This window comes from Gorilla gorilla, chromosome 20 (genome assembly GCF_029281585.2).
Source record: "Gorilla gorilla gorilla isolate KB3781 chromosome 20, NHGRI_mGorGor1-v2.1_pri, whole genome shotgun sequence".
In the NCBI taxonomy this organism is placed as follows: domain Eukaryota; kingdom Metazoa; phylum Chordata; class Mammalia; order Primates; family Hominidae; genus Gorilla; species Gorilla gorilla.
The window spans coordinates 9,958,912-9,978,694 of record NC_073244.2 but is presented as its reverse complement, the minus strand read 5'-3'; the positions used below and the strand labels follow the sequence as shown (position 1 = coordinate 9,978,694).

The following is a 19,783-nucleotide window of genomic DNA, read 5'->3' as shown; positions in this document are numbered from 1 at the left end:
CAGCCTCCTGAGTAACTGGAGACCACAGGCACACACCACCATACCCAACTAATTTTTGAATTTTTTTGAAGAGACGGGGTCTTGCTATGTTGCCCAGGCTGGTCTCAAACACCTGGGCTTAAGTGATCCTCCCGGGCTTAAGTGATCCTCCCATCTTGATCTCCTAAAGTGCTGGGATTACAGGCGTGAGCCACTGCGCCCAGCTTGTTTCCTCTTGATCTCTCCCTTAGAATGTCGCCTCCTTAGGGGCAGTGATTTTTGTCTATCTTAGTCACTGCTGTATTCCATGCAGGACCAGCTATAGGTTTTGCAGGGCTCAGTGAAAAATGAAAATACGAGGCCTGGCCAGGCGTGGTGGCTAATGCCTGTAATCCCAGCACTTTGGGAGGCTAAGGCGGGAGGATCGCTTGAGGCCAGGAGTTCAAGACCAGCCTGGGCAACGTGGTAAGACCTCACCTCTGAAAAAAAAAATGCATACTTAAGTAAAAAATAAAAATATAAAAAGAAAAAAGACAGAAAGAGAAAGAGGACTTTCCAGGAAGCATTGATGTATGGAGTCTGTGACTTTCTAGAAACCCCAATCTTCCCACTTGGGAGATTTTCCTGAAACCTAAAATAAAGGCAGGAGGTCAGTGAAGCCCCAGGTGAACAGCTCCAGGTAACTCCCATTTTATGGATGGAAACACTGAGGCCCACGGACAGCCCAAGGGGGATCAGAGTAAGCAATGCCAACTGTTGGGACCCCAAAGAAAGAAACGGTGTTGGTTGGGCACGGTGGCTCTCGCCTGTAATCCCAGCACTTTGGGAGGCCGAGGCAGATGGCTCATTGGAGGTCAGTAGTTTGAGACCAGCCTGGCCAACATGGCAAAACCCATCTCTATTAAAAATATATATATAAAAAAAAATTAGCTAGATGTGGTGGTAGGCACCTGTAATCTCAGCTACTCGGGAGGCTGAGGCAGGAGAATCCCTTGAACCCGGGAGGCGGAGGTTGCAGTGAGCCAAGATCACACCACTGCACTCCAGCCTGGGCAACAGAGCAAGACTCTGTCTCAAAATAAATAAATAAATAGGCTGGGGACGGTGGTTCACGTCTGTAATCCCAGCACTTTGGGAGGCCGAGGCAGACGGATCATCTGAGGTCAGGAGTTCGAGACCAACCTGGCCAACATGATGAAACCCCGTCTCTACTAAAAACACAAAAATTAGCCAGGTGTGGTGGCGTGCGCCTGTAATCCCAGCTACTCGGGAGGCTGAGAGAGGATAATCTCTTGAACCCGGGAGGCGGAGCTTGCAGTAAGCCGAGATCATGCCATTGCACTCCAGCCTGGCAACACAGCGAGACTCTGTCCCAAAAAAAATAAATAAATAAAAATAAAAATAAAAGAAATAAAATAAAATAAAAGTAAATACATAAATAAGAAAAAGGCGGTGTTAGAGACCAGGAAAGGCACGGAGAATGCCCTAAGGAGAGGAGGAGAGGGGTAGCAGTGGCTAGAAGACACGGAACACAAGGTCCCAGTGACAGGAGGGGGCCTGGCCCCTGCAGTCATGGGTGTTTGCTTTCTTCCCTCGGGGCTGCTGAACAAAAGCTGAACTTGACTCCGGCTGCCTGCTGCGAAACTGGAGAAGGGCAGGTGGAGGGATGGATGGCAAGGTGCTCTGGGAGGTGAGGATGGAGGCCCTGCAGCTTCCCAGCAACAGCCAGGCCTCCCATCTGCTGCAACAGTTCCAGCCCAGGCTATGGGCTAACCTCAGGCCCCTCCAGCTCCAGACACTCTCAGAGGCCCTCACACCCGTCTGAGGTTTTAACACCTATCCTGTCCCCATCCAATTTTGACTTTGTCCCGACCCCTCCCATTGCAAACATATCAAAACACACCCACATCTCGAATGAGGCATCTCTTTTTTAGCCGCCCACACTTCTTGAAAGATTGATTTAAATATTAAATATAACTATGCTTTGGAAATTAAGGAATCATATGGCTTGGTTTACCAGTGGCTACTACTTCTGAGGAATGCTTGGGGAAAAAAAGCATTCAGGAGTTGATCCCTGAAAAATATGGGTTTGAATGCCCAGGTCCACTTACACATGGATTTTTTGTTTGTTTTTTGAGACGGAGTCTCGCTCTGTCGCCCAGGCTGGGCAATCGTGCAATGGCGTGATCTCGGCTCACTGCAACTTCTGCCTCCTGGGTTCAAGAGATTCTCCTTCCTCAGCCTCCTGAGTAGCTGGGACTACAGGTGCCCACCACCATGCCCAGCTGCCTGGCTAATTTTTGCATCTTTAGTAGAGAGGGGGTTTCACCATGTTGGCCAGGCTGGTCTCGAACTCCTGACCTCAGGTGATCTGCCCGCCTCTGCCTCTCAAAGTGCTGGGATTACAGACGTGAGCCACCATGCCAAGCCAGAATTTTTTTTTTTTTTTTTTTTTTTTTTTGAGACGGAGTCTCGCTCTGTTGCCCAGGCTGGAGTGCAGTGGCGCCATCTCGGCTCACTGCAAGCTCCACCTCCCAGGTTCATGCCTCAGCCTCCCGAGTAGCTGGGACTACAGGCGCCCGCCACCACGCCTGGCTGATTTTTTGTATTTTCAGTAGAGACGGGGTTTCACTGTGTTAACGAGGATGGCCTCGATCTCCTGACCTCGTGACCCACCCACCTCGGCCTTCCAAAGTGCTGGGATTACAGATGTGAGCCACCACGCCAGGCCTATACATGGATTTTTGACTGCAGGAGGGTGGGCTGTAATTGTTCAAGGGTCAACTATAATCGAGGAATTGATTCCACGTGGGAAGAAAAATTTTAGGATCACTCCACAGTGAATGAAGCTCACCCAATGCCACATTTTGTAGGCAGTTAATGGACCGTTTTTCACCTCTTTCTCTCCCGCTGTCTGTCTCCACCCATTCTCTTTTCAATCAATGCACTCCCCTCCCACCTCCAGGCCAATCATGTTCATAGTAACGCAGCCCTGGGGGAAGGCTTGTGTCTCACTTCCTAGCTGTGTGACCTTGAGCAGGTGTCTTAACCTCTCTGGGCTTCCCTCCCTCATCTATAAAATGAAGATAATAAAAGCTCCTGCCTCATAACATGGTGCTGAGGATTAAATGAGCTGACACCTGCAAAGCACATCTTATATTATTTATAGTGCTCAAAAATCAACAAAAATGAAAATAAATAAGCCGGGCACAGTACTGCACATCTGTAGTCCCAGCTACTTGGGAGGCTGAGGTGGGAGGATCTCTTGAGCCCAGGAGTTTGAGACCAGCCTGGACAACATAGTGAGACCCCATCTCTTAAAAAAAAATACTTAGGGCCGGGCATGGTGGCTCACGCCTGTAATGGCAACCCTTTGGAAGGCCAAGGTGGGTGGATCACTTGAAGTCAGGAGTTTGAGACCAGCCTGGCCAACATGGTGAAACCCATCTCTACTAAAAATACAGAAAGAATTGCTGGGCGTGGTAGTGCGCGCCTGTAGTCCCACCTACTTGGGAGGCTGCGGCATAAGAAAAGAATAGCTTGAACCCAGGAAGTGGAGCTTGCAGTGAGCCAAGATCACAACACTGCACTCCAGCCTGAGCAACAGAGTGAGACTTCTTCAAAAAAAAAAAAAAAGGAAGAAAGAAAAATTAAAAAAAATAAAGTGAATCCAATGATATTAAATTAAAATGTTTTAAATAAAATAAAAATGAATAATGAAATGAATGGGAACATGATAATTAATAAATAGTTTAAAAACAAAATAAAATGGGCGGGGTGCAGTGGCTCACGCCTGTAATTCCAGCACTTTGGGAGGCCGAGGCGGGCAAATCACCTGAGGTCGGAAGCTCGAGACCAACCTGACCAACATAGTGAAACCCTGTCTCTACTAAAAATACAAAATATTTAGCCAGCCATAGTGGCAGGCGCCTGTAGTCCCAGCTATTTGGAAGGCTGAGGCAGGAGAATTGCTTGAACCCAGGAGGCAGAGGTTGCAGTGAGCAGAGATCGTGCCACTGCATTCCAGCCTCAGCAACAGAGTGAGACTCTGTCTCAAAAATAAATGAAATCAAATCAAATCAAATGAGCCCAAACAACTGAAGGAAGCCACAGAGGGGGCAGGACATCCCCAGAGTCACCCAGGACACCAGGGACAGAGGAAGGATTTGAACTCAGAGCCACCTGATTCTATCCCAGGCTTGGCTGGGCGCAGTGGCTCACGCCTGTAATCCCATCACTCTGGGTGGGAGTTAGAAGGATAGCTTGAGGCCAGGAGTTTAAGACCAGCCTGGGCAACACAGCTAGACCCCATCTGTACAAAAAATAAAAATTAGCCCAGCGTGGTGGTGCACGCCTATAGTCTCTGCACTTTGGGAGGCTGAGGCAGGAGGATTGTTTGAGCCCAGGAGTTGGAGGCTGCAGTCGGTTGAGATAGCACCACTGCACTCCAGCCTGGGTGACAGAAAGAGACTCTGTCTCAAAAAAAAAAAAAAAAAAAAAATGGACCAAGTGTGGTGGCTCATGCCTGTAATCCCAGCATTTTGGGAGGCCAAGGCGGGTGGATGACCTGAGGTCAGGAGTTCAAGACCGGCCTGGCCAACATGGTGAAGTCCTGCCTCTACTAAAAATACAAAATTAGCCGGGCATGGTAGTGCATGCCTGTAATCCCAGCTACTCGGGAGGCTGAGGCAAGAAAATTACTTGAACCCGGGAGGTGGAGGTTGCAGTGAGCCGAGATCAAGCCACGGCACTCCAGCCTGGGTGACAAGAGGGCAACTCCATCTCAAAAATAAAATAAAATAAAATAAAAAATGAAATCCAGACTTGTTCCACAGGCCTCTCTTTTTGGCTTTTCAAAAATGGCTTTCAAAGATCCTGAGCTCCCACTCACTCGCACTCTCTGCTCCTGCCAAGAGAATCTGCCTGTTATGCCTGTGAATCAAGCAGACCTGGTCCAGCCTCCAAATCTTTACCCACACAGGTCCGTGCCCCGCTCCTCACATGCCTGCCTTCACTTCTCTAAATCCTCCCTATTCTTCCAGGCTCTGCTCCAGCGCCACCTCCTCCAGGCAGACTCCCTGATTTCTCCAGGCCACACCAGATGAGGATGTTGTATCCCACGATACAAAAACTAAAGGCTCCAAGTCAAGCTTGCCCACCCAGGCCAGGCACAAAGAGGTGCTCAGGAAGGCTGATTGCCTGTCCCTGGAGATGAGCCCTCCCTTTCATCCTCCCCATCTGTGCCCTGAATTGGCCGCCACAGGGACTGGAGGGGGCTGAGAAGAAGTGGGGACGATGGAGGAAGAAGCATGTCTTTCTAGGAGTTCATAGCCAAAGACACGGATGCAAGAGAAGACAGCTGGATCTACCTCAGGGCCTTTGCACTGGCTGTTCCAGCCACTTGGAATGCAATTCCTGCAAACTCTCTCCCCCACTCCCCTTCCCTTTCTTTTTCTTTTCTTTTTTTTTTTTTCTTTTTTGAGATGGAGTCTCACTCTGTTGCCCGGGCTGGAGTGCAATGGCACAATCTCAGCTCACTGCAACCTCCACCTCCCAGGTTCAAGCAATTCTCCTGCCTCAGCCTCCCAAGTAGCTGGGATTACAGGTGCCCGCCACCGTGCCCAGCTAATTTTTGTATTTTTAGTAGAGACAACGTTTCACCATGTTGGCCAGGCTCGTCTTGAACTCCTGACCTCAAGTGATCTGCCTGCCTTGGCCTCCCAAAATGCTGGGATTACAGGTGTGAGCCACCACACCCAGCCCTCCCCTTCTCTTTCTAATCTTTGCTCTAATACCACCTCCTCTGGGAAGCCTTCCCTGGCCACCCTCTTTAAAACTGCAGCCACCTCCCCTGCCCTGAATGCTTCAATTCCCTTTTCCTGCTTTGTCTGTCTTTGCGACACAAAATACACATTGTCACTTATTTATCTTGTTTCGTGTTCATCTCCCGTACTCAGCGGTCGGCTCCACGAGGGCAAGGATTTTTGCCTGCCCTATTCCCTGGCTGATTCCCCTGTGCCTGGAACAGCGCCTGCTATATAAATATGTGCTGAGTACACACACACCAAAGCAAAAGATCAGGATCCTCGGGAAAGTGGGTCCTTGGAAAAGCAAGGGGTCACTGTGGCCGGGGAGAGCGGAGATTGGACGGGGAGGTGGTACTGGGGCCAAATTGTGAGGAATGAGGAGGGTCTGATTGGTGGCAATGCGGCGAGAAGGAATTCCATGCAGAGCGGACTAGGGCCTGGGTAAAGGCCTGGGCTGGAAAGCTTGTACGGGGAGCAGTGGGGAGGTCATGACGCTAGGGGGCAGCAGAGAGGAAAGGAGAAGAGGTGGGTACGGGAATGAAAGGGTGGACCTTCAGCCAAGCCCCAGGAGACAGAAGGCTGAAGTTGCAGGGGTGTGTCGGGCATCTAGGGCCTCACACTCACCTCTGTCTTCTTAAATCGCGCCCTGAGAGTCTTCATAGTTGGTGCCCTGTGTTTCTCCTCTCCCCAGGCCACCTGAGGAGGGCAAGGGTGGGGGTAAGGTGAGGGACACCAGTCCTGATGGGCGGCAGGGTCCGTTGCCTCGCCCTCCTCAAAAGGACCACTTCCTCCTTCCTGACCAGTCCTGGCCCCTAGAGCAAGACACAGACCTGCTCTATCTCCTACCTGCTGTGTGTCCTTTGGCAGGTTACTTGCCTTCTCTGTTTTACTTCCCTCATCTATACAGTGACAGAAATGATCCTTTCTTGACCAACTCATGGTCAGTTTTCAGTATGTTCCCTACATAGAGCCTGGCCAAACATGAGGGGCTTAATAAATGCATCTCACTGGTATTTCCTGTTGTCCAAACAGATCAAGCCTTTTCTGGTCTCCTAACTTTTACCTGTGCAGTTATTTCTGCCTAGAATGGTTTCTTTTTTCTTCTCTGAACTCCTACTCATCCTTCAAAGCCCAGTTCCAAAATCCCTTGCTCTTATCAGCTTCGCCTCTTGTTCCCAAGCAGAGATCTAACTCCCCAAATTGGGTTCCCGCCTACCCTGGCTGGGTCTCTTCCTCTGCCTCGCCCCTGGCTCCATGGGCTGGAAGGGTCTGGGCTGATTCTGTCCTTTTCAACAGTCAGGGGCTCCCTGGGGACTGAAGCCAGGGCTGACGGCTCTCAGCACAGAGGCATGTTTGCTACATAGTCAGAGGGAACCTCCATGTGACAGCAATTCACCCATAGTGGGTGGAGGTCTGGGGCAATGGCTGCATGCATGTGTGTGACGTTGAGTGTGGGGCGTGTGCACACATGCACTTCTGTCCACCTGGGCCTGTTCTACGTTCCGCATGTGCAGGCACGGAGGTCAGGCAGCCCTATCTCGAGGGGGTGTGTTTTTTGAGGGGTGTGACTGTGAGGCCCTATGTGTGAAAGGGATTTATGTGATGGAGAATCTGTATTTGCCTCTTACCAGGGAGTAGGGGTTGGGATGGCCTCTACCTGTCCACCTATCTACTCGTGAATTCTCCAAGCCACCCTTCCACGCATTTACCACCTATGCACTCACCTGGACATCCATCCTCCCACCTAAGCACTGTATAACCACCCACTGGCCACCACCCACAAACCCACCCACCCAATTCATGTTCTCATGGTTCTTCATCACCCTTTAATCAGATTTCACCCACACATCCATCCACCCACACATCCATCCACCCACCCAAACACCTACCAACTCCCACCATTCATCCATCCACTCATCCACCCATCCATCCACTTATCCATCCCTTCATCCATCCACCCAACCACCCATCCATCCATCCGCCCAAGCATCCATCCATCCATCCATCTGCCCACCCAATCACACACCCATCCACCCATCCACCCACCCACCCATCCACTCATCCATCCACTTATCCATCCCTCCATCCATCCACCCAACCACCAATCCATCCATCCACCCAACCATCCACCAGTGCATCCCTCCACCCACCCACCAGTCCATCCATGGATCCATCCATCCATCCATCCATCCACTTATCCATCCCTCCATTCATTCGCCCAATCACCCACCCATTCATCCATCCACCCATCCATCCATACATCTACCCATTCACCCATCTACCAAACCACCAATCCATCTATTCGCCCCCCATCCATCCACCCACCCATCCATTCATTTACCCCTCCACCAGTGCCCATTCACTCACTACCTACCCTTTTTTCTTCTACCTCTGACTGGAGGATTCAATCACACCCAAAGCAGGGGATAATAAGACACCCAACAGAGGAGTTCACAGGCTGCTTGGGAGAAGACAATCCGTGGGCTTGGGGGAGGGAGAAACGCCTGCTAAATTTAGGGTGCTGCTTGCTGGAAGAGGTGATGGTAAATAAGAAGGGCCTGATGGCCGGGTGGGATGTCGAGCACCCGCCTTGGAGGAAGCTAGGCAGGGCACAGGCCGGCAAGTGGGAAGTGCGTGGGTGAACGAGTGCATGTGTGTGTCAGGGTACCTGGGTAGCTCCGCAGCCTGGCTGGGACTCAGCACGGCTTCTTTCTCCCACATACAAGGGCTCAGGGGCCTGGGGCCATAAGGGGATCCTCCATCCTGGGCCTCTCCCACCTCCTTCCTCCCCTACCTCCTGCAGCTCCAGTGCCCCGAGCTCGCGGCCACAGTGCCCACTGCCGGCTCCGGTTACCCACTCCCAGCTGGGCCACGAGCAGCTCCAGCCGCTCCACTCTGACACCTGATCGGCTCTGAGCAGGCGGCCGCCCCAGGAGGCCGGGGATGAGCCGAGGGAGGAGACAGGCTGGCAGCGGACTGCCTGTTGGCCAACTGGCTCTGGCGGGAAGACACCCACGATCTTCCCTATCATCACTGGACTGATTTCAGTTTCTGGAAGGAGCCATGCTCTTCCTCTCTTCTCAGCCTTTGCACTTGCTGTTCCCCCCACCAGGAACATTCTTTCTGTACTTCATGTCACCCCAACCGGCTCTACCTGACTCATGCACTCTTTATTTATTTATTTTTGAGACGGAGTTTCATGCTTGTTGCCCAGGCTGGAGTGCAATGGCGCGATCTCCGGCTCACCGCAATCTCCGCCTCCTGGGTTCAAGCAATTCTCCTGCCTCAGCCTCCCGAGCAGCTGCGATTACAGGCCACCACACCCAGCTAATTTTGTATTTTTAGTAGAGACGGGGTTTCTCCATGTTGGTCAGGGTGGTCTCGAACTCCCAATCTCAGGTGATCCACCCGCCTCGGCCTCCCAAAGTGCTGGGATTACAGGTGTGAGCCACTGCGCCCGGCTCACGCACTCTTTAGATCTTTGCTGCAACATCCCCTCCTCCAGGAAGCCCTCCCGGATGCCCCCAGCCTGGGTCAGGTGCCTCCTGTGAGCCCCCTCACTGCCCTGTGCCCTCTGCATCACCCATTGCACCCCAACCACACCATGTCACCATTACCTGGTCACATGTTTGTGTCCACCCCCAGCCACCAGGGCATAGATGGTACCACCTTTGCTCTCCAGTGTGCCCAGTACAAAGTAGGTACTCAACACATGATTCTTAAATGAGTCCTCCAGGCCACCAGCCCCATTGACCTTGAGCAGGACCTGTCCTGCAGAATGCAGAACCTCCAGTTGGATGATACTCAGATAACTTGGCCGGACGCAGTGGCTCACGCCTGTAATCCCAGCACTTTGGGAGGCCGAGGCGGGCGGATCACCTGAGGTCAGGAGTTCGGGACCAGCCTGACCAACATGGAGAAACCCCGTCTCTACTAAAAAATACAAAAATTTGCTGGGTGTGGTGGCGGGCGCCTGTAATCCCAGCTACTAGGGAGGCTGAGGCAGGAGAATCGCTTGAACCCAAGAGGCGGAGGTTGCAGTGAACCGAGACTGCGCCACTGCACTCCAGCCTGGGCAACAGAACGAGGCTCCGTCACACACACACACACACACACACACACATGAGATATTCAGATAACTCTGAGTGGCATTCAAAACCCTTAGGCTGGGGTCCCTGCTGTCCGGCTCTGTCCTTATGGAATTTACTAATCCGTAAAAGGGGTTGTGGGGACATGGATAGCCTGTGTCCCTCATTTTAGAGGTGACTGGAGAACTCTCACGTAGGCGGCCGCCCCAATTTCCCGCCCGGGTCATCGGCAGCCCCTTCCCAAGCCCCGCAAACACCTGCATGCAAAGAGGCAGGCTTCCTTCTGACAGCAGTTAACATGTCGCCTGCGGCGTCAGCAAGAAGCGCATGCGCCTTGCCGTGGGAGGCCGGGTGCGCAGGACTGGAACGCGGTTCCTCCTTCTTCCCCGCCCCGCCCCGCCCCGCTTCCGGCGGAAGCGGCCTCAACAAGGGAAACTTTATTGTTCCCGTGGGGCAGTCGAGGATGTCGGTGAATTACGCGGCGGGGCTGTCGCCGTACGCGGACAAGGGCAAGTGCGGCCTCCCGGAGGTGAGCGCGTCCGAGGGTCCCGAGCATCGCGCCCCAGGGCCGCGGGCTGGGAGCGGCCGGATGGCAGGGGGGCATTGTGGGAATATCAGGGGGCACTGAGGCTAGACAATGGGAGGGACTTCCCAGTGAGGAAGGGGAGGGAAGTGACGCCCCTGCGCGCCAGGGGACGCGAACACGCCCAACTCTGTGGTCACCCTGTCGGGGCTGATCGGGGAGAGAGGGGATGTAGTTCCAGGAGGAGGGGACGACAGGCGCAAAGGCAGGGAGGTGGGAATAAACACACCTGGAGAACGATTAGGCCTGGGAGGTTTCCAGAGCCGGGCCAGGACGGGGCTCAAATCCCAGGCTGGGGAGTTGGCACTTTATCCTGAGGGTGATGGGGAAGGGTTTTGCCCTGGCGAGGGGCCTGGACAGAATGTGCCAGAAAGATCCCTCCAGCCACTCAGAGAGGAAGTGGAGGGATCGGCTGCCCCCTCCGCGCACTGTGGGACTTTGGGGAAGTCACTTCCCTTCTGGGTCTCCATCTCCAAACTTTCTGCAAACGAGGTGAAGATGGCCCCATTCCATAAGGCTGGCCCATGCATTCTGACTCATGCATTTAATGAGCGCCGATGGTGTGCGCCCCTCCAGAAGCCCCACTCTTCACTGCTGCTGTTAGTCACTTTATTATTATTATTATTATTATTATTATTATTATTATTATTGAGATGGAGTTTCTCTGTCGCCCAGGCTGGAGTGCAGTGGCGCGATCTCGGCTCACTGCAACCTCCGCCTCCTAGGTTCAAGCGATTCTCCTGCCTCAGCCTCCTGAGTAGAGTAGATGAGACTACAGGCGCCTGCCACCATGCCTGGCTAATTTTTGTATTTTTAGTAGAGGCGGGGTTTCACCATGTTGGCCAGTCTGCTCTTGAACTCTTGATCTCAAGTGATCCACCCACCTTGGCTTCCCAAAGTGCTGGGATTATAGGTGTGAGCCACCATACCCGGCCTGTTAGTCACTTTATTCCACCAACATTTATGGAGCACTTACTGTGGGTCAGGCACTTTCTAGGTACTAAGGCCACAGCTAGGAGCAACACAGATTAAAAACCCCTCCTTCTAGTAAGGGAGACTGACTAGGGGTTGCATGGAAACCAGTTGGCCAAGGGAGGCATCACTGTCACTGAAGTGACATCTAAGCCACAAGTTACAGGAGGTGAGGGTGGGAGCCATGTGGGTATCTGGGGGAAGAGCATTAAAGGGTGTGGCCCTGAGGCGGGACTGTGCCTGGTGTGATAGAGGAACAAGGAGGAGACCTGTGTGGCTGGAACAGAGTGAGGCAGGGAGAGGGAGAAGAGAGCAGGGAGGGGGCAGGGGAGGTAGTGCAGGGCCTGGTGGGCCGTGGGGAGGGCTAGGGCTTTGACAAGGCAGGTGGGAGGCATGGAAGGTTGTAGGCAGAGGAGGGGCATGAGGACAAGCTGCCTTTTCCAATCCATTTTCCTCCCTCAGGCAAGACAAGGACAGCTCAGTCTGTGGCTCGTGCGTGGCCTTGCCACTTGGGGAACTGTTTTGACCCCTCCGTCTGCTCTCTCCCCCCACAGATCTTCGACCCCCCGGAGGAGCTGGAGCGGAAGGTGTGGGAACTGGCGAGGCTGGTCTGGCAGTCTTCCAATGTGGTGTTCCACACAGGTGCCGGCATCAGCACTGCCTCTGGCATCCCCGACTTCAGGTCTGTGATTGTGCAGGGGAAGTCAAGGCAAGGCCTACCAGGCTGCCAGAGGCTTCCCTGCGAGCCACACACATCTGGGAATGAGAACCCATCCATCTGCTTTCCTCCTGGATGTGTCCTGGGTACTCCCTTTAAGATATGTCCCTTGGCTGGGCACAGTGGATCACAAGGTCAAGAATTCCAGACCAGCCTGGCCAATATGGTGAATCCCTGTCTCTACTAAAAATACAAAAATTAGCCAGTTGTGGTGGCACACATCTGTAGTCCCAGCTACTTGGGAGGCTGAGGCAGGAGAATTGCTTGAACCTGGGAGGTGGAGGCAGTGAGCCGAGATCGCACCACTGCACTCCAGCCTGGGCGACAGACTGAGGCTCCGTCTAAAAACAAAACAAAAAGATGTGTCCCTTGTCACAACCAGCATTCCACTCACCTCATTGGCCAGAACATGGTCACCTGATCACACCTGGCTGCAAGGGTTGCTGGGAAATGTAGTCTTTCATATTTGCAAGCATAGCCGGGTGTGGTGGCAGGCACCTGTAATCCCAGCTACTTGGAAGGCCAAGGTGGGAGAATCGCTTGAACCCGGGAGGCAGAGGTTGCAGTCAGCCAGGATCATGCCATTGTACTCCAGCCTGGACAACAGAGCCAGACTCCATCTCAAAAAAAAAAAAAAAAAAGCCAAGGCGTGAATTTCTCCTCCTTCTCCTCTTCCATAACCTGCTGTGGCTCCCCATTGCCAGGCAGTGTAGAGTTCTGAATACCTTGTGCTGGAAGCTGAAGCCCTTCCTGGCCCAGCCCTGAATCACCTCTCCAACTTCAGCACCTCCTGCTCCTGCTGCAGCCCCCAAAACACTTGCATTTTCTCCTAAACTCATGGGCTCTTCCCAGCACCCAGGCCTTTGTTTACCCCTTCTGTCTGATCTTCCCTCTCACCCTTCAAGAAACTGCTTAGCCTCCTCCAGGAAGCCCTTCCACGTGCCCCAGGGACCCCACCTCCACGGGGCTTCCCCAGGCCCAGGTACCTCCTCTGGTCCAGGCTTGACTCTTGGGGCCAGAGGATCTGTGTCCACCTGTCTCCCCCAGGCCCAGGTACCTCCTCTGGTCCAGGCTTGACTCTTGGGGCCAGAGGATCTGTGTCCACCTGTCTCCCCCAAGATCAAGGGCTTCTGGAGGGCAGGGCTTGGGTCCATGTGAGCATCGTCGGGCTCATTGCAGCAGCAGTGTTGGTTGAATAGAATAAGTCATTTTTGCCTTCGTGTGAATTCATCTCTCTCTCTCTGCCTCTCCCTCTCTCTGTCTCTCTCCAATTCTGTCTCTGACTTGCTTTGTCTTTAACTCTTTATCTCTCTGTCTGTGTCTTGTTCTATCCCCCTCTCCCTGTTCTTGCAACTCACCCTCTATTTCTGTTTCTGATTCCCTCTCTCTGTCTCCCTGTCTCTCTCTGTCTCCTGATTTTCTCTCTCTCCAACTTTCTCTCTATACCTCTCTGATTCTCCCTCTGTCTCTTTTTCTGTTCCCCTCTCCCCATCCATCTCTCCTGGCCTGCCAACTTCAGGGGTCCCCACGGAGTCTGGACCATGGAGGAGAGAGGTCTGGCCCCCAAGTTCGACACCACCTTTGAGAGCGCGCGGCCCACGCAGACCCACATGGCGCTGGTGCAGCTGGAGCGCGTGGGCCTCCTCCGCTTCCTGGTCAGCCAGAACGTGGACGGGCTCCATGTGCGCTCAGGCTTCCCCAGGTAACACCCTGACCCCGCCCCCACGAAAGCGCTTGGGGCCCCACAAACCGTGTTTGCATTTTTAGGGGGAAAGTCCCCTTTTCCTGGTTCTATAAGATTCTAGCCCTGAGTTCTCTGGATCTTTCTTGGCCCAGTGTGTGGAGATCTCTGAGTCCCATGGCTCAGAGCTGTCCCCGCTGGGGCCAGAGGCAGAATTTCCCTCGAGATGGGGCTAAGGGGAGGAGAGCTGTCAGGGTCTAGAAGTTGCAGTTTTTTTTTTGTTGTTGTTGTTGTTGTTTTTGAGACTGAGTTTCGTTCTTGGTGCCCAGGCTGGAGTGCAATGGCGTGATCTCGGCTCAGCCTCCTGGGTTCAAGCGATTCTTCTGCCTCAGCCTCCCTAGTAGCTGGGATTACAGGCATGCACCATCACGCCCAGCTAATTTTGTATTTTTAGTAGAGACGGGGTTTCTCCATGTCGGCCAGGCTGGTCTTGAACTCCTGACCTCAGGTGATCTGCCCGCCTCAGCCTCTCAAAGTGCCGGGGTTACAGGTGTGAGCCACCATGCCTGGCCTGTTGTGTTTTTAATATCCATCTTTATTAATCTGACACTAAACGTGTCTGACACGGAAGTGAACCTGTGCTCTGGGGCAGGCTGATTTCCTGATAGAAGTGTGGCCCTCCCCTGCCCCTCTTTGCCAGGTCTCACCCCTGGGGCAACCAATGACAGCCAGGTCAGTTGTTGAGACGAGGAGCTTGGCAGCCAGGGGTGAGGGGTGAGGAAGAGATTTTTCTCTGCTTATAAAAGCAAAGGAGGGACCGGGCATGGTGGCTCACATCTGTAATCCCAGCACTTTGGGAGGCCGAGGCAGGCGGATCACGAGGTCAAGAGTTTGAGACCAGCCTGGCCAACATGTTGAAACCCCATCTCTACTAAGAATACAAAAATTAGCTGGGCGTGGTGGGCGCCTGTAATCCCAGCTACTTGGGAGGCTGAGTCAGGAGAATCGCTTGAACCTGGGAGGCAGAGGTTGCAGTGAGCCGAGATGGTGCCACTGCACTCCAGCTTGGGCGACAGAGCAAGACTCTGTCTTGAAAAAAAGAAAAAGCAAAGGAGGGTCAGGTGTGGTGACTTATGCCTGGAATCTCAGCACTTTGGGAGGCCAAGGCGGGCGGATCACGAGGTCAGGAGATCGAGACCATCCTGGCCACATGTTAAAACCCCGTCTCTACTAAAAACAGAAAAATTAGGCTGGACACGGTGGCTCACGCCTGTAATCCTGGCACTTTGGGAGGCCGAGGCAGGTGGATCACAAGCTCAGGAGATCGAGACCATCCTGGCTAACACGGTGAAACCCTGTCTCTACTAAAAACACAAAAAATTAGCCAGGCGTGGTGGCGGGCGCCTGTAGTCCCAGCTACTCAGGAGGCTGAGGCAGGAGAATCACTTGAACCCCGGAGGCGGAGGTTGTGGTGAGCCGAGATTGTGCCATTGAGGTTGTGGTGAGCTGAGATTGCACCATTGCACTCCAACCTGGGCAACAAGTGCAAAACTCTGTCTCAAAATAAATAAATAAATAAATAAATAAAATAAAGCTGGGATTGGATCTCATGCTTCAGGGCCATTCAATGTCTCGGTTTCTTCCATTATAAACTGGGAATTCGAATTCCTGTGCTTCTGACCTGGTGACGTCAAGAGGTTCCCATATGCTCGCGGAGGGGGACGGGCATTTTGTGAGTGGAAAGGGCTTCCCGTTATCTAAGGTGGGTTCAGCCTTGGGGGTTAATGATTCCTTGGGCTCAGAGAGGTTGGGCCACTTGCCCAGAGATGCACAGCAGATGAATGGTGGAGCCAGGAGCTAGAAGAGCCAGAAAGAAGGAGTTGATCAATGTTGTGGGAGAGGAGTCCGGGAAGCCTTCCTGGAGGAGAGGGGCTTAGCACCAGCCCCAAAGCCTGGGCATCCAGGGAGCCTTTCCCACCATCAAGCCTCTTCCTTCTCTTCCCACAGGGACAAACTGGCAGAGCTTCACGGGAACATGTTTGTGGAAGAATGTGCCAAGTGTAAGACGTGAGTGCCACCTGGGTGCAGGGGCGGGGGCTCTGCCAGAGGGGGTTGGGGGTCGAATCCGATGTCCCAGAGACCCAGAGGGTATGGGGGGACTGGGGTGTGGCCCTCCTGGGGGGATCTGGGAGCATGTCTCCCTCTTGGGGGGATATAAGGAGTATGTCTCCCTCCTGGAGGGATTTGGGGGGCATGTCTTCCTCCTGGAGGGATTTGGGGGGGCCGTGCCTCCCTCGTGTGGGGGGTACATCCGTGTCCTGGCACTGCTGTAGCAACCTGCCGCAGATGAGCAGCATAGAACAATAGAAATTTGTGATCTCACAGTTCTGGGGACCAGAAGTCCAAAATCCAGGTGTCTGCAGGGCCATGCCCCTCTGCAACCTGCAGGGGAGGATTTTTCCTGCCTTTTCCTGGCTGCTGGTGGCAGCCAGCCACCCTTGGTGGTCCTGGACCTACAGCCACAGGGGCCTTCTTATCTCTGTGTTTCTCCTTTTTTTTGAGACAGTCCTGCTCTGTCATCCAGGCTGGAGTACAGTGGGGCAATCTTGGCTCACTGCAACCTCCGCCTCCCGGGTTCAGGCAATTATTCTGCCTCAGCCTTCCGAGTAGCTGCAACTACAGGCGCCCGCCACCACACCCGGCTAATATTTGTATTTTTAGTAGAGACGGGGTTTCACCATATTGGCCAGGCTGGTGTCGAACTCCTGACCTCGTGATCTGCCTGCCTCAGCCTCCCAAAGTGCTGGGATGACAGGCGTGAGCCACCACGCCCGGCCCAGTATAACGATTAAAGTCAGGAAAAGTAAAGTGGACATCGCCTTCTCTAATCCCGAATCCAGACTCGGCCTGTCGCCCCCATGCTCCAATTGTTCCTGTTTCTCCTGGTCCAGGATCCCATGCTAGGTCTTGTCTCTCGAGCCCCTTCGTCTGTCTGGGACAGTTTCCTGCTTTGTTTTCTGTGCTCCGAGCACCGAGCAGCATCCCAGCCCGTTATTCGTGAAAGGCTCCTTGTTCCGTGTCGCTGGGTGCTAGTTCTGGTCACCTGTCCATCCCCCACCTCCCTGGGAGAACGCCGCCCTAGAAACAGTGCGAGAGTCACCCATGGGAGCTCACCTGGTCCCATCCTCCCCCTTCCTCCCTGACACAGGCAGTACGTCCGGGACACAGTCGTGGGCACCATGGGCCTGAAGGCCACGGGCCGGCTCTGCACCGTGGCTAAGGCAAGGGGGCTGCGAGCCTGCAGGTGAGCCACCCCCACCCATGCCCTGGGCTCCAGGGGAGGCTACGAGGCCCCTGCGGACTCTCCTCAGCTTCCTCATTGCAGGGGAGAGCTGAGGGACACCATCCTAGACTGGGAGGACTCCCTGCCCGACCGGGATCTGGCACTCGCCGATGAGGCCAGCAGGTCTGACCCCCCACCCCCAGGGAGCCCATGGTGGGGCGGGGCGGGACGACAGCAGAAACACAGCCAGCTCCAGCACGGGACAGTGGCTGAGGCTCACAGGCAGTAAGGGGAGGCTTCCTGGAGCAGGTGGGCCAGGCCAGGGGCTGCACACACGCACTCACACACACTCGTCACCTCATGGCTCTGGGTGGGTGCTGCACAAGGAAACCAAGGCTTCCGCCAGGTGTCTCCTCTATCCAGTGCTGCCCAGCCAGGAGGTGACCGAGCCAGGGTCCCACCCTAGGTGTCCAAGCTCTTACCACACTGTGATACTCCCTGGAAGTGTCTAAGGGCCCGCCCAGATCAATGACCCTGCCAACGGACAGCAGAGGAGGGCGGGGTGGGATCCCAAAGGCTGACTCGGGAGTGGGGCTGGCCTTGACCGCCCCGGTGAGCACAGATGGCCTAGGTGTGAACCGGCCCCCAGGGCTGGCTCGGGATGTTGGCAGGAGCAGGGCATCAGGCTCAGCCCACCCTCCCCGGCCCCAGGAACGCCGACCTGTCCATCACGCTGGGTACGTCGCTGCAGATCCGGCCCAGCGGGAACCTGCCGCTGGCTACCAAGCGCCGGGGAGGCCGCCTGGTCATCGTCAACCTGCAGCCCACCAAGCACGTAGGTGTCTGAGCCTACCCCTGCCCAGGGCCACCATGCACCCTCTGCCCCCCACGCCTGACCCGTCCCGCCCCCCGGCAGGACCGCCATGCTGACCTCCGCATCCATGGCTACGTTGACGAGGTCATGACCCGGCTCATGAAGCACCTGGGGCTGGAGATCCCCGCCTGGGATGGCCCCCGTGTGCTGGAGAGGGCGCTGCCACCCCTGCCCCGCCCGCCCACCCCCAAGCTGGAGCCCAAGGAGGAATCTCCCACCCGGATCAACGGCTCTATCCCCGCCGGCCCCAAGCAGGAGCCCTGCGCCCAGCACAACGGCTCAGAGCCCGCCAGCCCCAAACGGGAGCGGCCCACCAGTCCTGCCCCTCACAGACCCCCCAAAAGGGTGAAGGCTGAGGCGGTCCCCAGCTGACCAGGGTGCTTGGGGAGGGTGGGGCTTTTTGTAGAAACTGTTGATTCTTTTTCTCTCGTGGTCTCACTTTGTTACTTTTTCTGTCCCTGGGAGCCTCAGGGCTCTGAGAGCTGTGCTCCAGGCCAGGGGTTACACCTGCCCTCCGTGGTCCCTCCCTGGGCTCCAGGGGCCTCTGGTGCGGTTCCGGGAAGAAGCCACACCCCAGAGGTGACAGCTGAGCCCCTGCCACACCCCAGCCTCTGACTTGCTGTGTTGTCCAGAGGTGAGGCTGGGCCCTCCCTGGTCTCCAGCTTAAACAGGAGTGAACTCCCTCTGTCCCCAGGGCCTCCCTTCTGGGCCCCCTACAGCCCACCCTACCCCTCCTCCATGGGCCCTGCAGGAGGGGAGACCCACCTTGAAGTGGGGGATCAGTAGAGGCTTGCACTGCCTTTGGGGCTGGAGGGAGACGTGGGTGCACCAGGCTTCTGGAAAAGTCCTCAATGCAATAAAAACAATTTCCTTCTTGCATCTCAGTGTGTTTATTTTATTTTATTGAGCCAGAGTCTCACTCTGTCACCAAGGCTGGAATGCAGTGGCGTGATCTCAGCTCACTGCAGCCTCTGCCTCCTAGGTTCAAGCAATTCTCCTGCCTCAGCCTCCAGAGTAGCTGGGATTATAGGTGTGTGCCACCACACCCAGCTAATTGTTTGCATTTTTTGTAGAGATGGGGGTCTCACTATGTGACCCAGGCTGGTCTCAAACTCCTGGGCTCAAGCAGTCAGGCCACCTCGGCCTCCCAAAGTGCTGGACTTAACGGGCGTGGGCCACTGTGCCCAGTGAGTGTTTAAATTCCCTATTTGTGGCAGGTCCTCGCCCCCCTGGGTCAGGAGTTCGTGGTCCCCTCCTCCCTGGACCACCTGCCTGGGCTCCGTTGCAATCCCTGCCCCTCAAGCCTGGGGGCCGAGGAACAAGGGCTCACCTCTCCCCCCACCCCCGCTCTGGAGGGATCAGGCCAGTTTTCTGATGATGAAGCCAATAAGGCAGCTGGCATTTTCTGAGCACTCACTTTGTAGTTATACACTTATGCACATGCTTTTTGTTGTTGTTTAACATTTACCCCCAGGCTATGAGTCCCCACCTGGGCTTTGGGCGCGATTTTGCGATGGCGCCTGGGCAGGCGCCCACAGCCCGCAGTGGGGGTGACCCCACAGAAGAGCGCAGGAGCAGCCGGGTTCCACCCTCCCCAGCTGTGACCTTAGGCAGTCCCTCCACTTCCGACGCCTCGGTGTCCTCACCCGCAAAATGAGCAGGGTGGGCCGCCCAGATCCCCGGGAAGGCAGCTGCCTTCCCCGCAACTCCGGAGGGGGCACCTTGGAAGCGCCACGCCTGCCTCCCCGCACTCCGCCCGCCGCCGCTCTCCAAGGTGCTGAAGTCGTGCCCGGCGCCT

General features: G+C 54.9%; 2 protein-coding genes across 16 annotated transcripts in view; one reads left to right on the top strand and one right to left on the bottom strand.

Annotated features, from left to right (window-relative positions):
- ANKRD24 (ankyrin repeat domain 24) overlaps nt 1–10,253 on the bottom strand; it is a 42,705-nt gene extending 32,452 nt beyond the window's left edge. For 4 of the 11 annotated variants that reach the window (XM_055371228.1, XM_055371229.1, XM_055371232.1 and 1 more), the window contains exons 1-2: nt 10,132–10,253; nt 6,411–6,482 (exon numbers count right to left, since the gene is read on the bottom strand). In XM_055371228.1, coding sequence (XP_055227203.1) covers nt 6,411–6,482; nt 10,132–10,137 — 78 coding nt within the window. In that variant the 5' untranslated portion in view covers nt 10,138–10,253. Of the gene's footprint in view, nt 1–6,410; nt 6,483–8,160; nt 8,547–8,580; nt 8,723–10,131 lie in introns of those variants that run through there. The other 7 variants (XM_055371231.2, XM_055371220.2, XM_055371222.2 and 4 more) reach the window with 7 other exon arrangements.
- A 27-nt stretch (nt 10,254–10,280) lies between these two features.
- SIRT6 (sirtuin 6) lies at nt 10,281–18,864 on the top strand. Of its 5 annotated transcripts, none has more exons than XM_055371273.2 (8): nt 10,281–10,403; nt 11,984–12,111; nt 13,667–13,849; nt 15,836–15,895; nt 17,037–17,132; nt 17,214–17,294; nt 17,823–17,946; nt 18,028–18,864. In XM_055371273.2, the coding sequence occupies exons 1-8, from the start codon at nt 10,338–10,340 to the stop codon at nt 18,355–18,357; spliced, it is 1,068 nt and encodes a 355-aa protein (XP_055227248.1). In that variant the 5' UTR covers nt 10,281–10,337; the 3' UTR covers nt 18,358–18,864. The 5 variants fall into 5 exon arrangements, with proteins under 5 accessions (XP_055227248.1, XP_055227250.1, XP_055227256.1 ...); XM_055371281.2 differs by having other exon boundaries at nt 10,291–10,403; nt 17,863–17,946; nt 18,028–18,076; XM_055371275.2 differs by lacking the exon at nt 13,667–13,849 and having other exon boundaries at nt 10,284–10,403.
- The last annotated feature ends 919 nt before the right edge of the window (nt 18,865–19,783 follow it).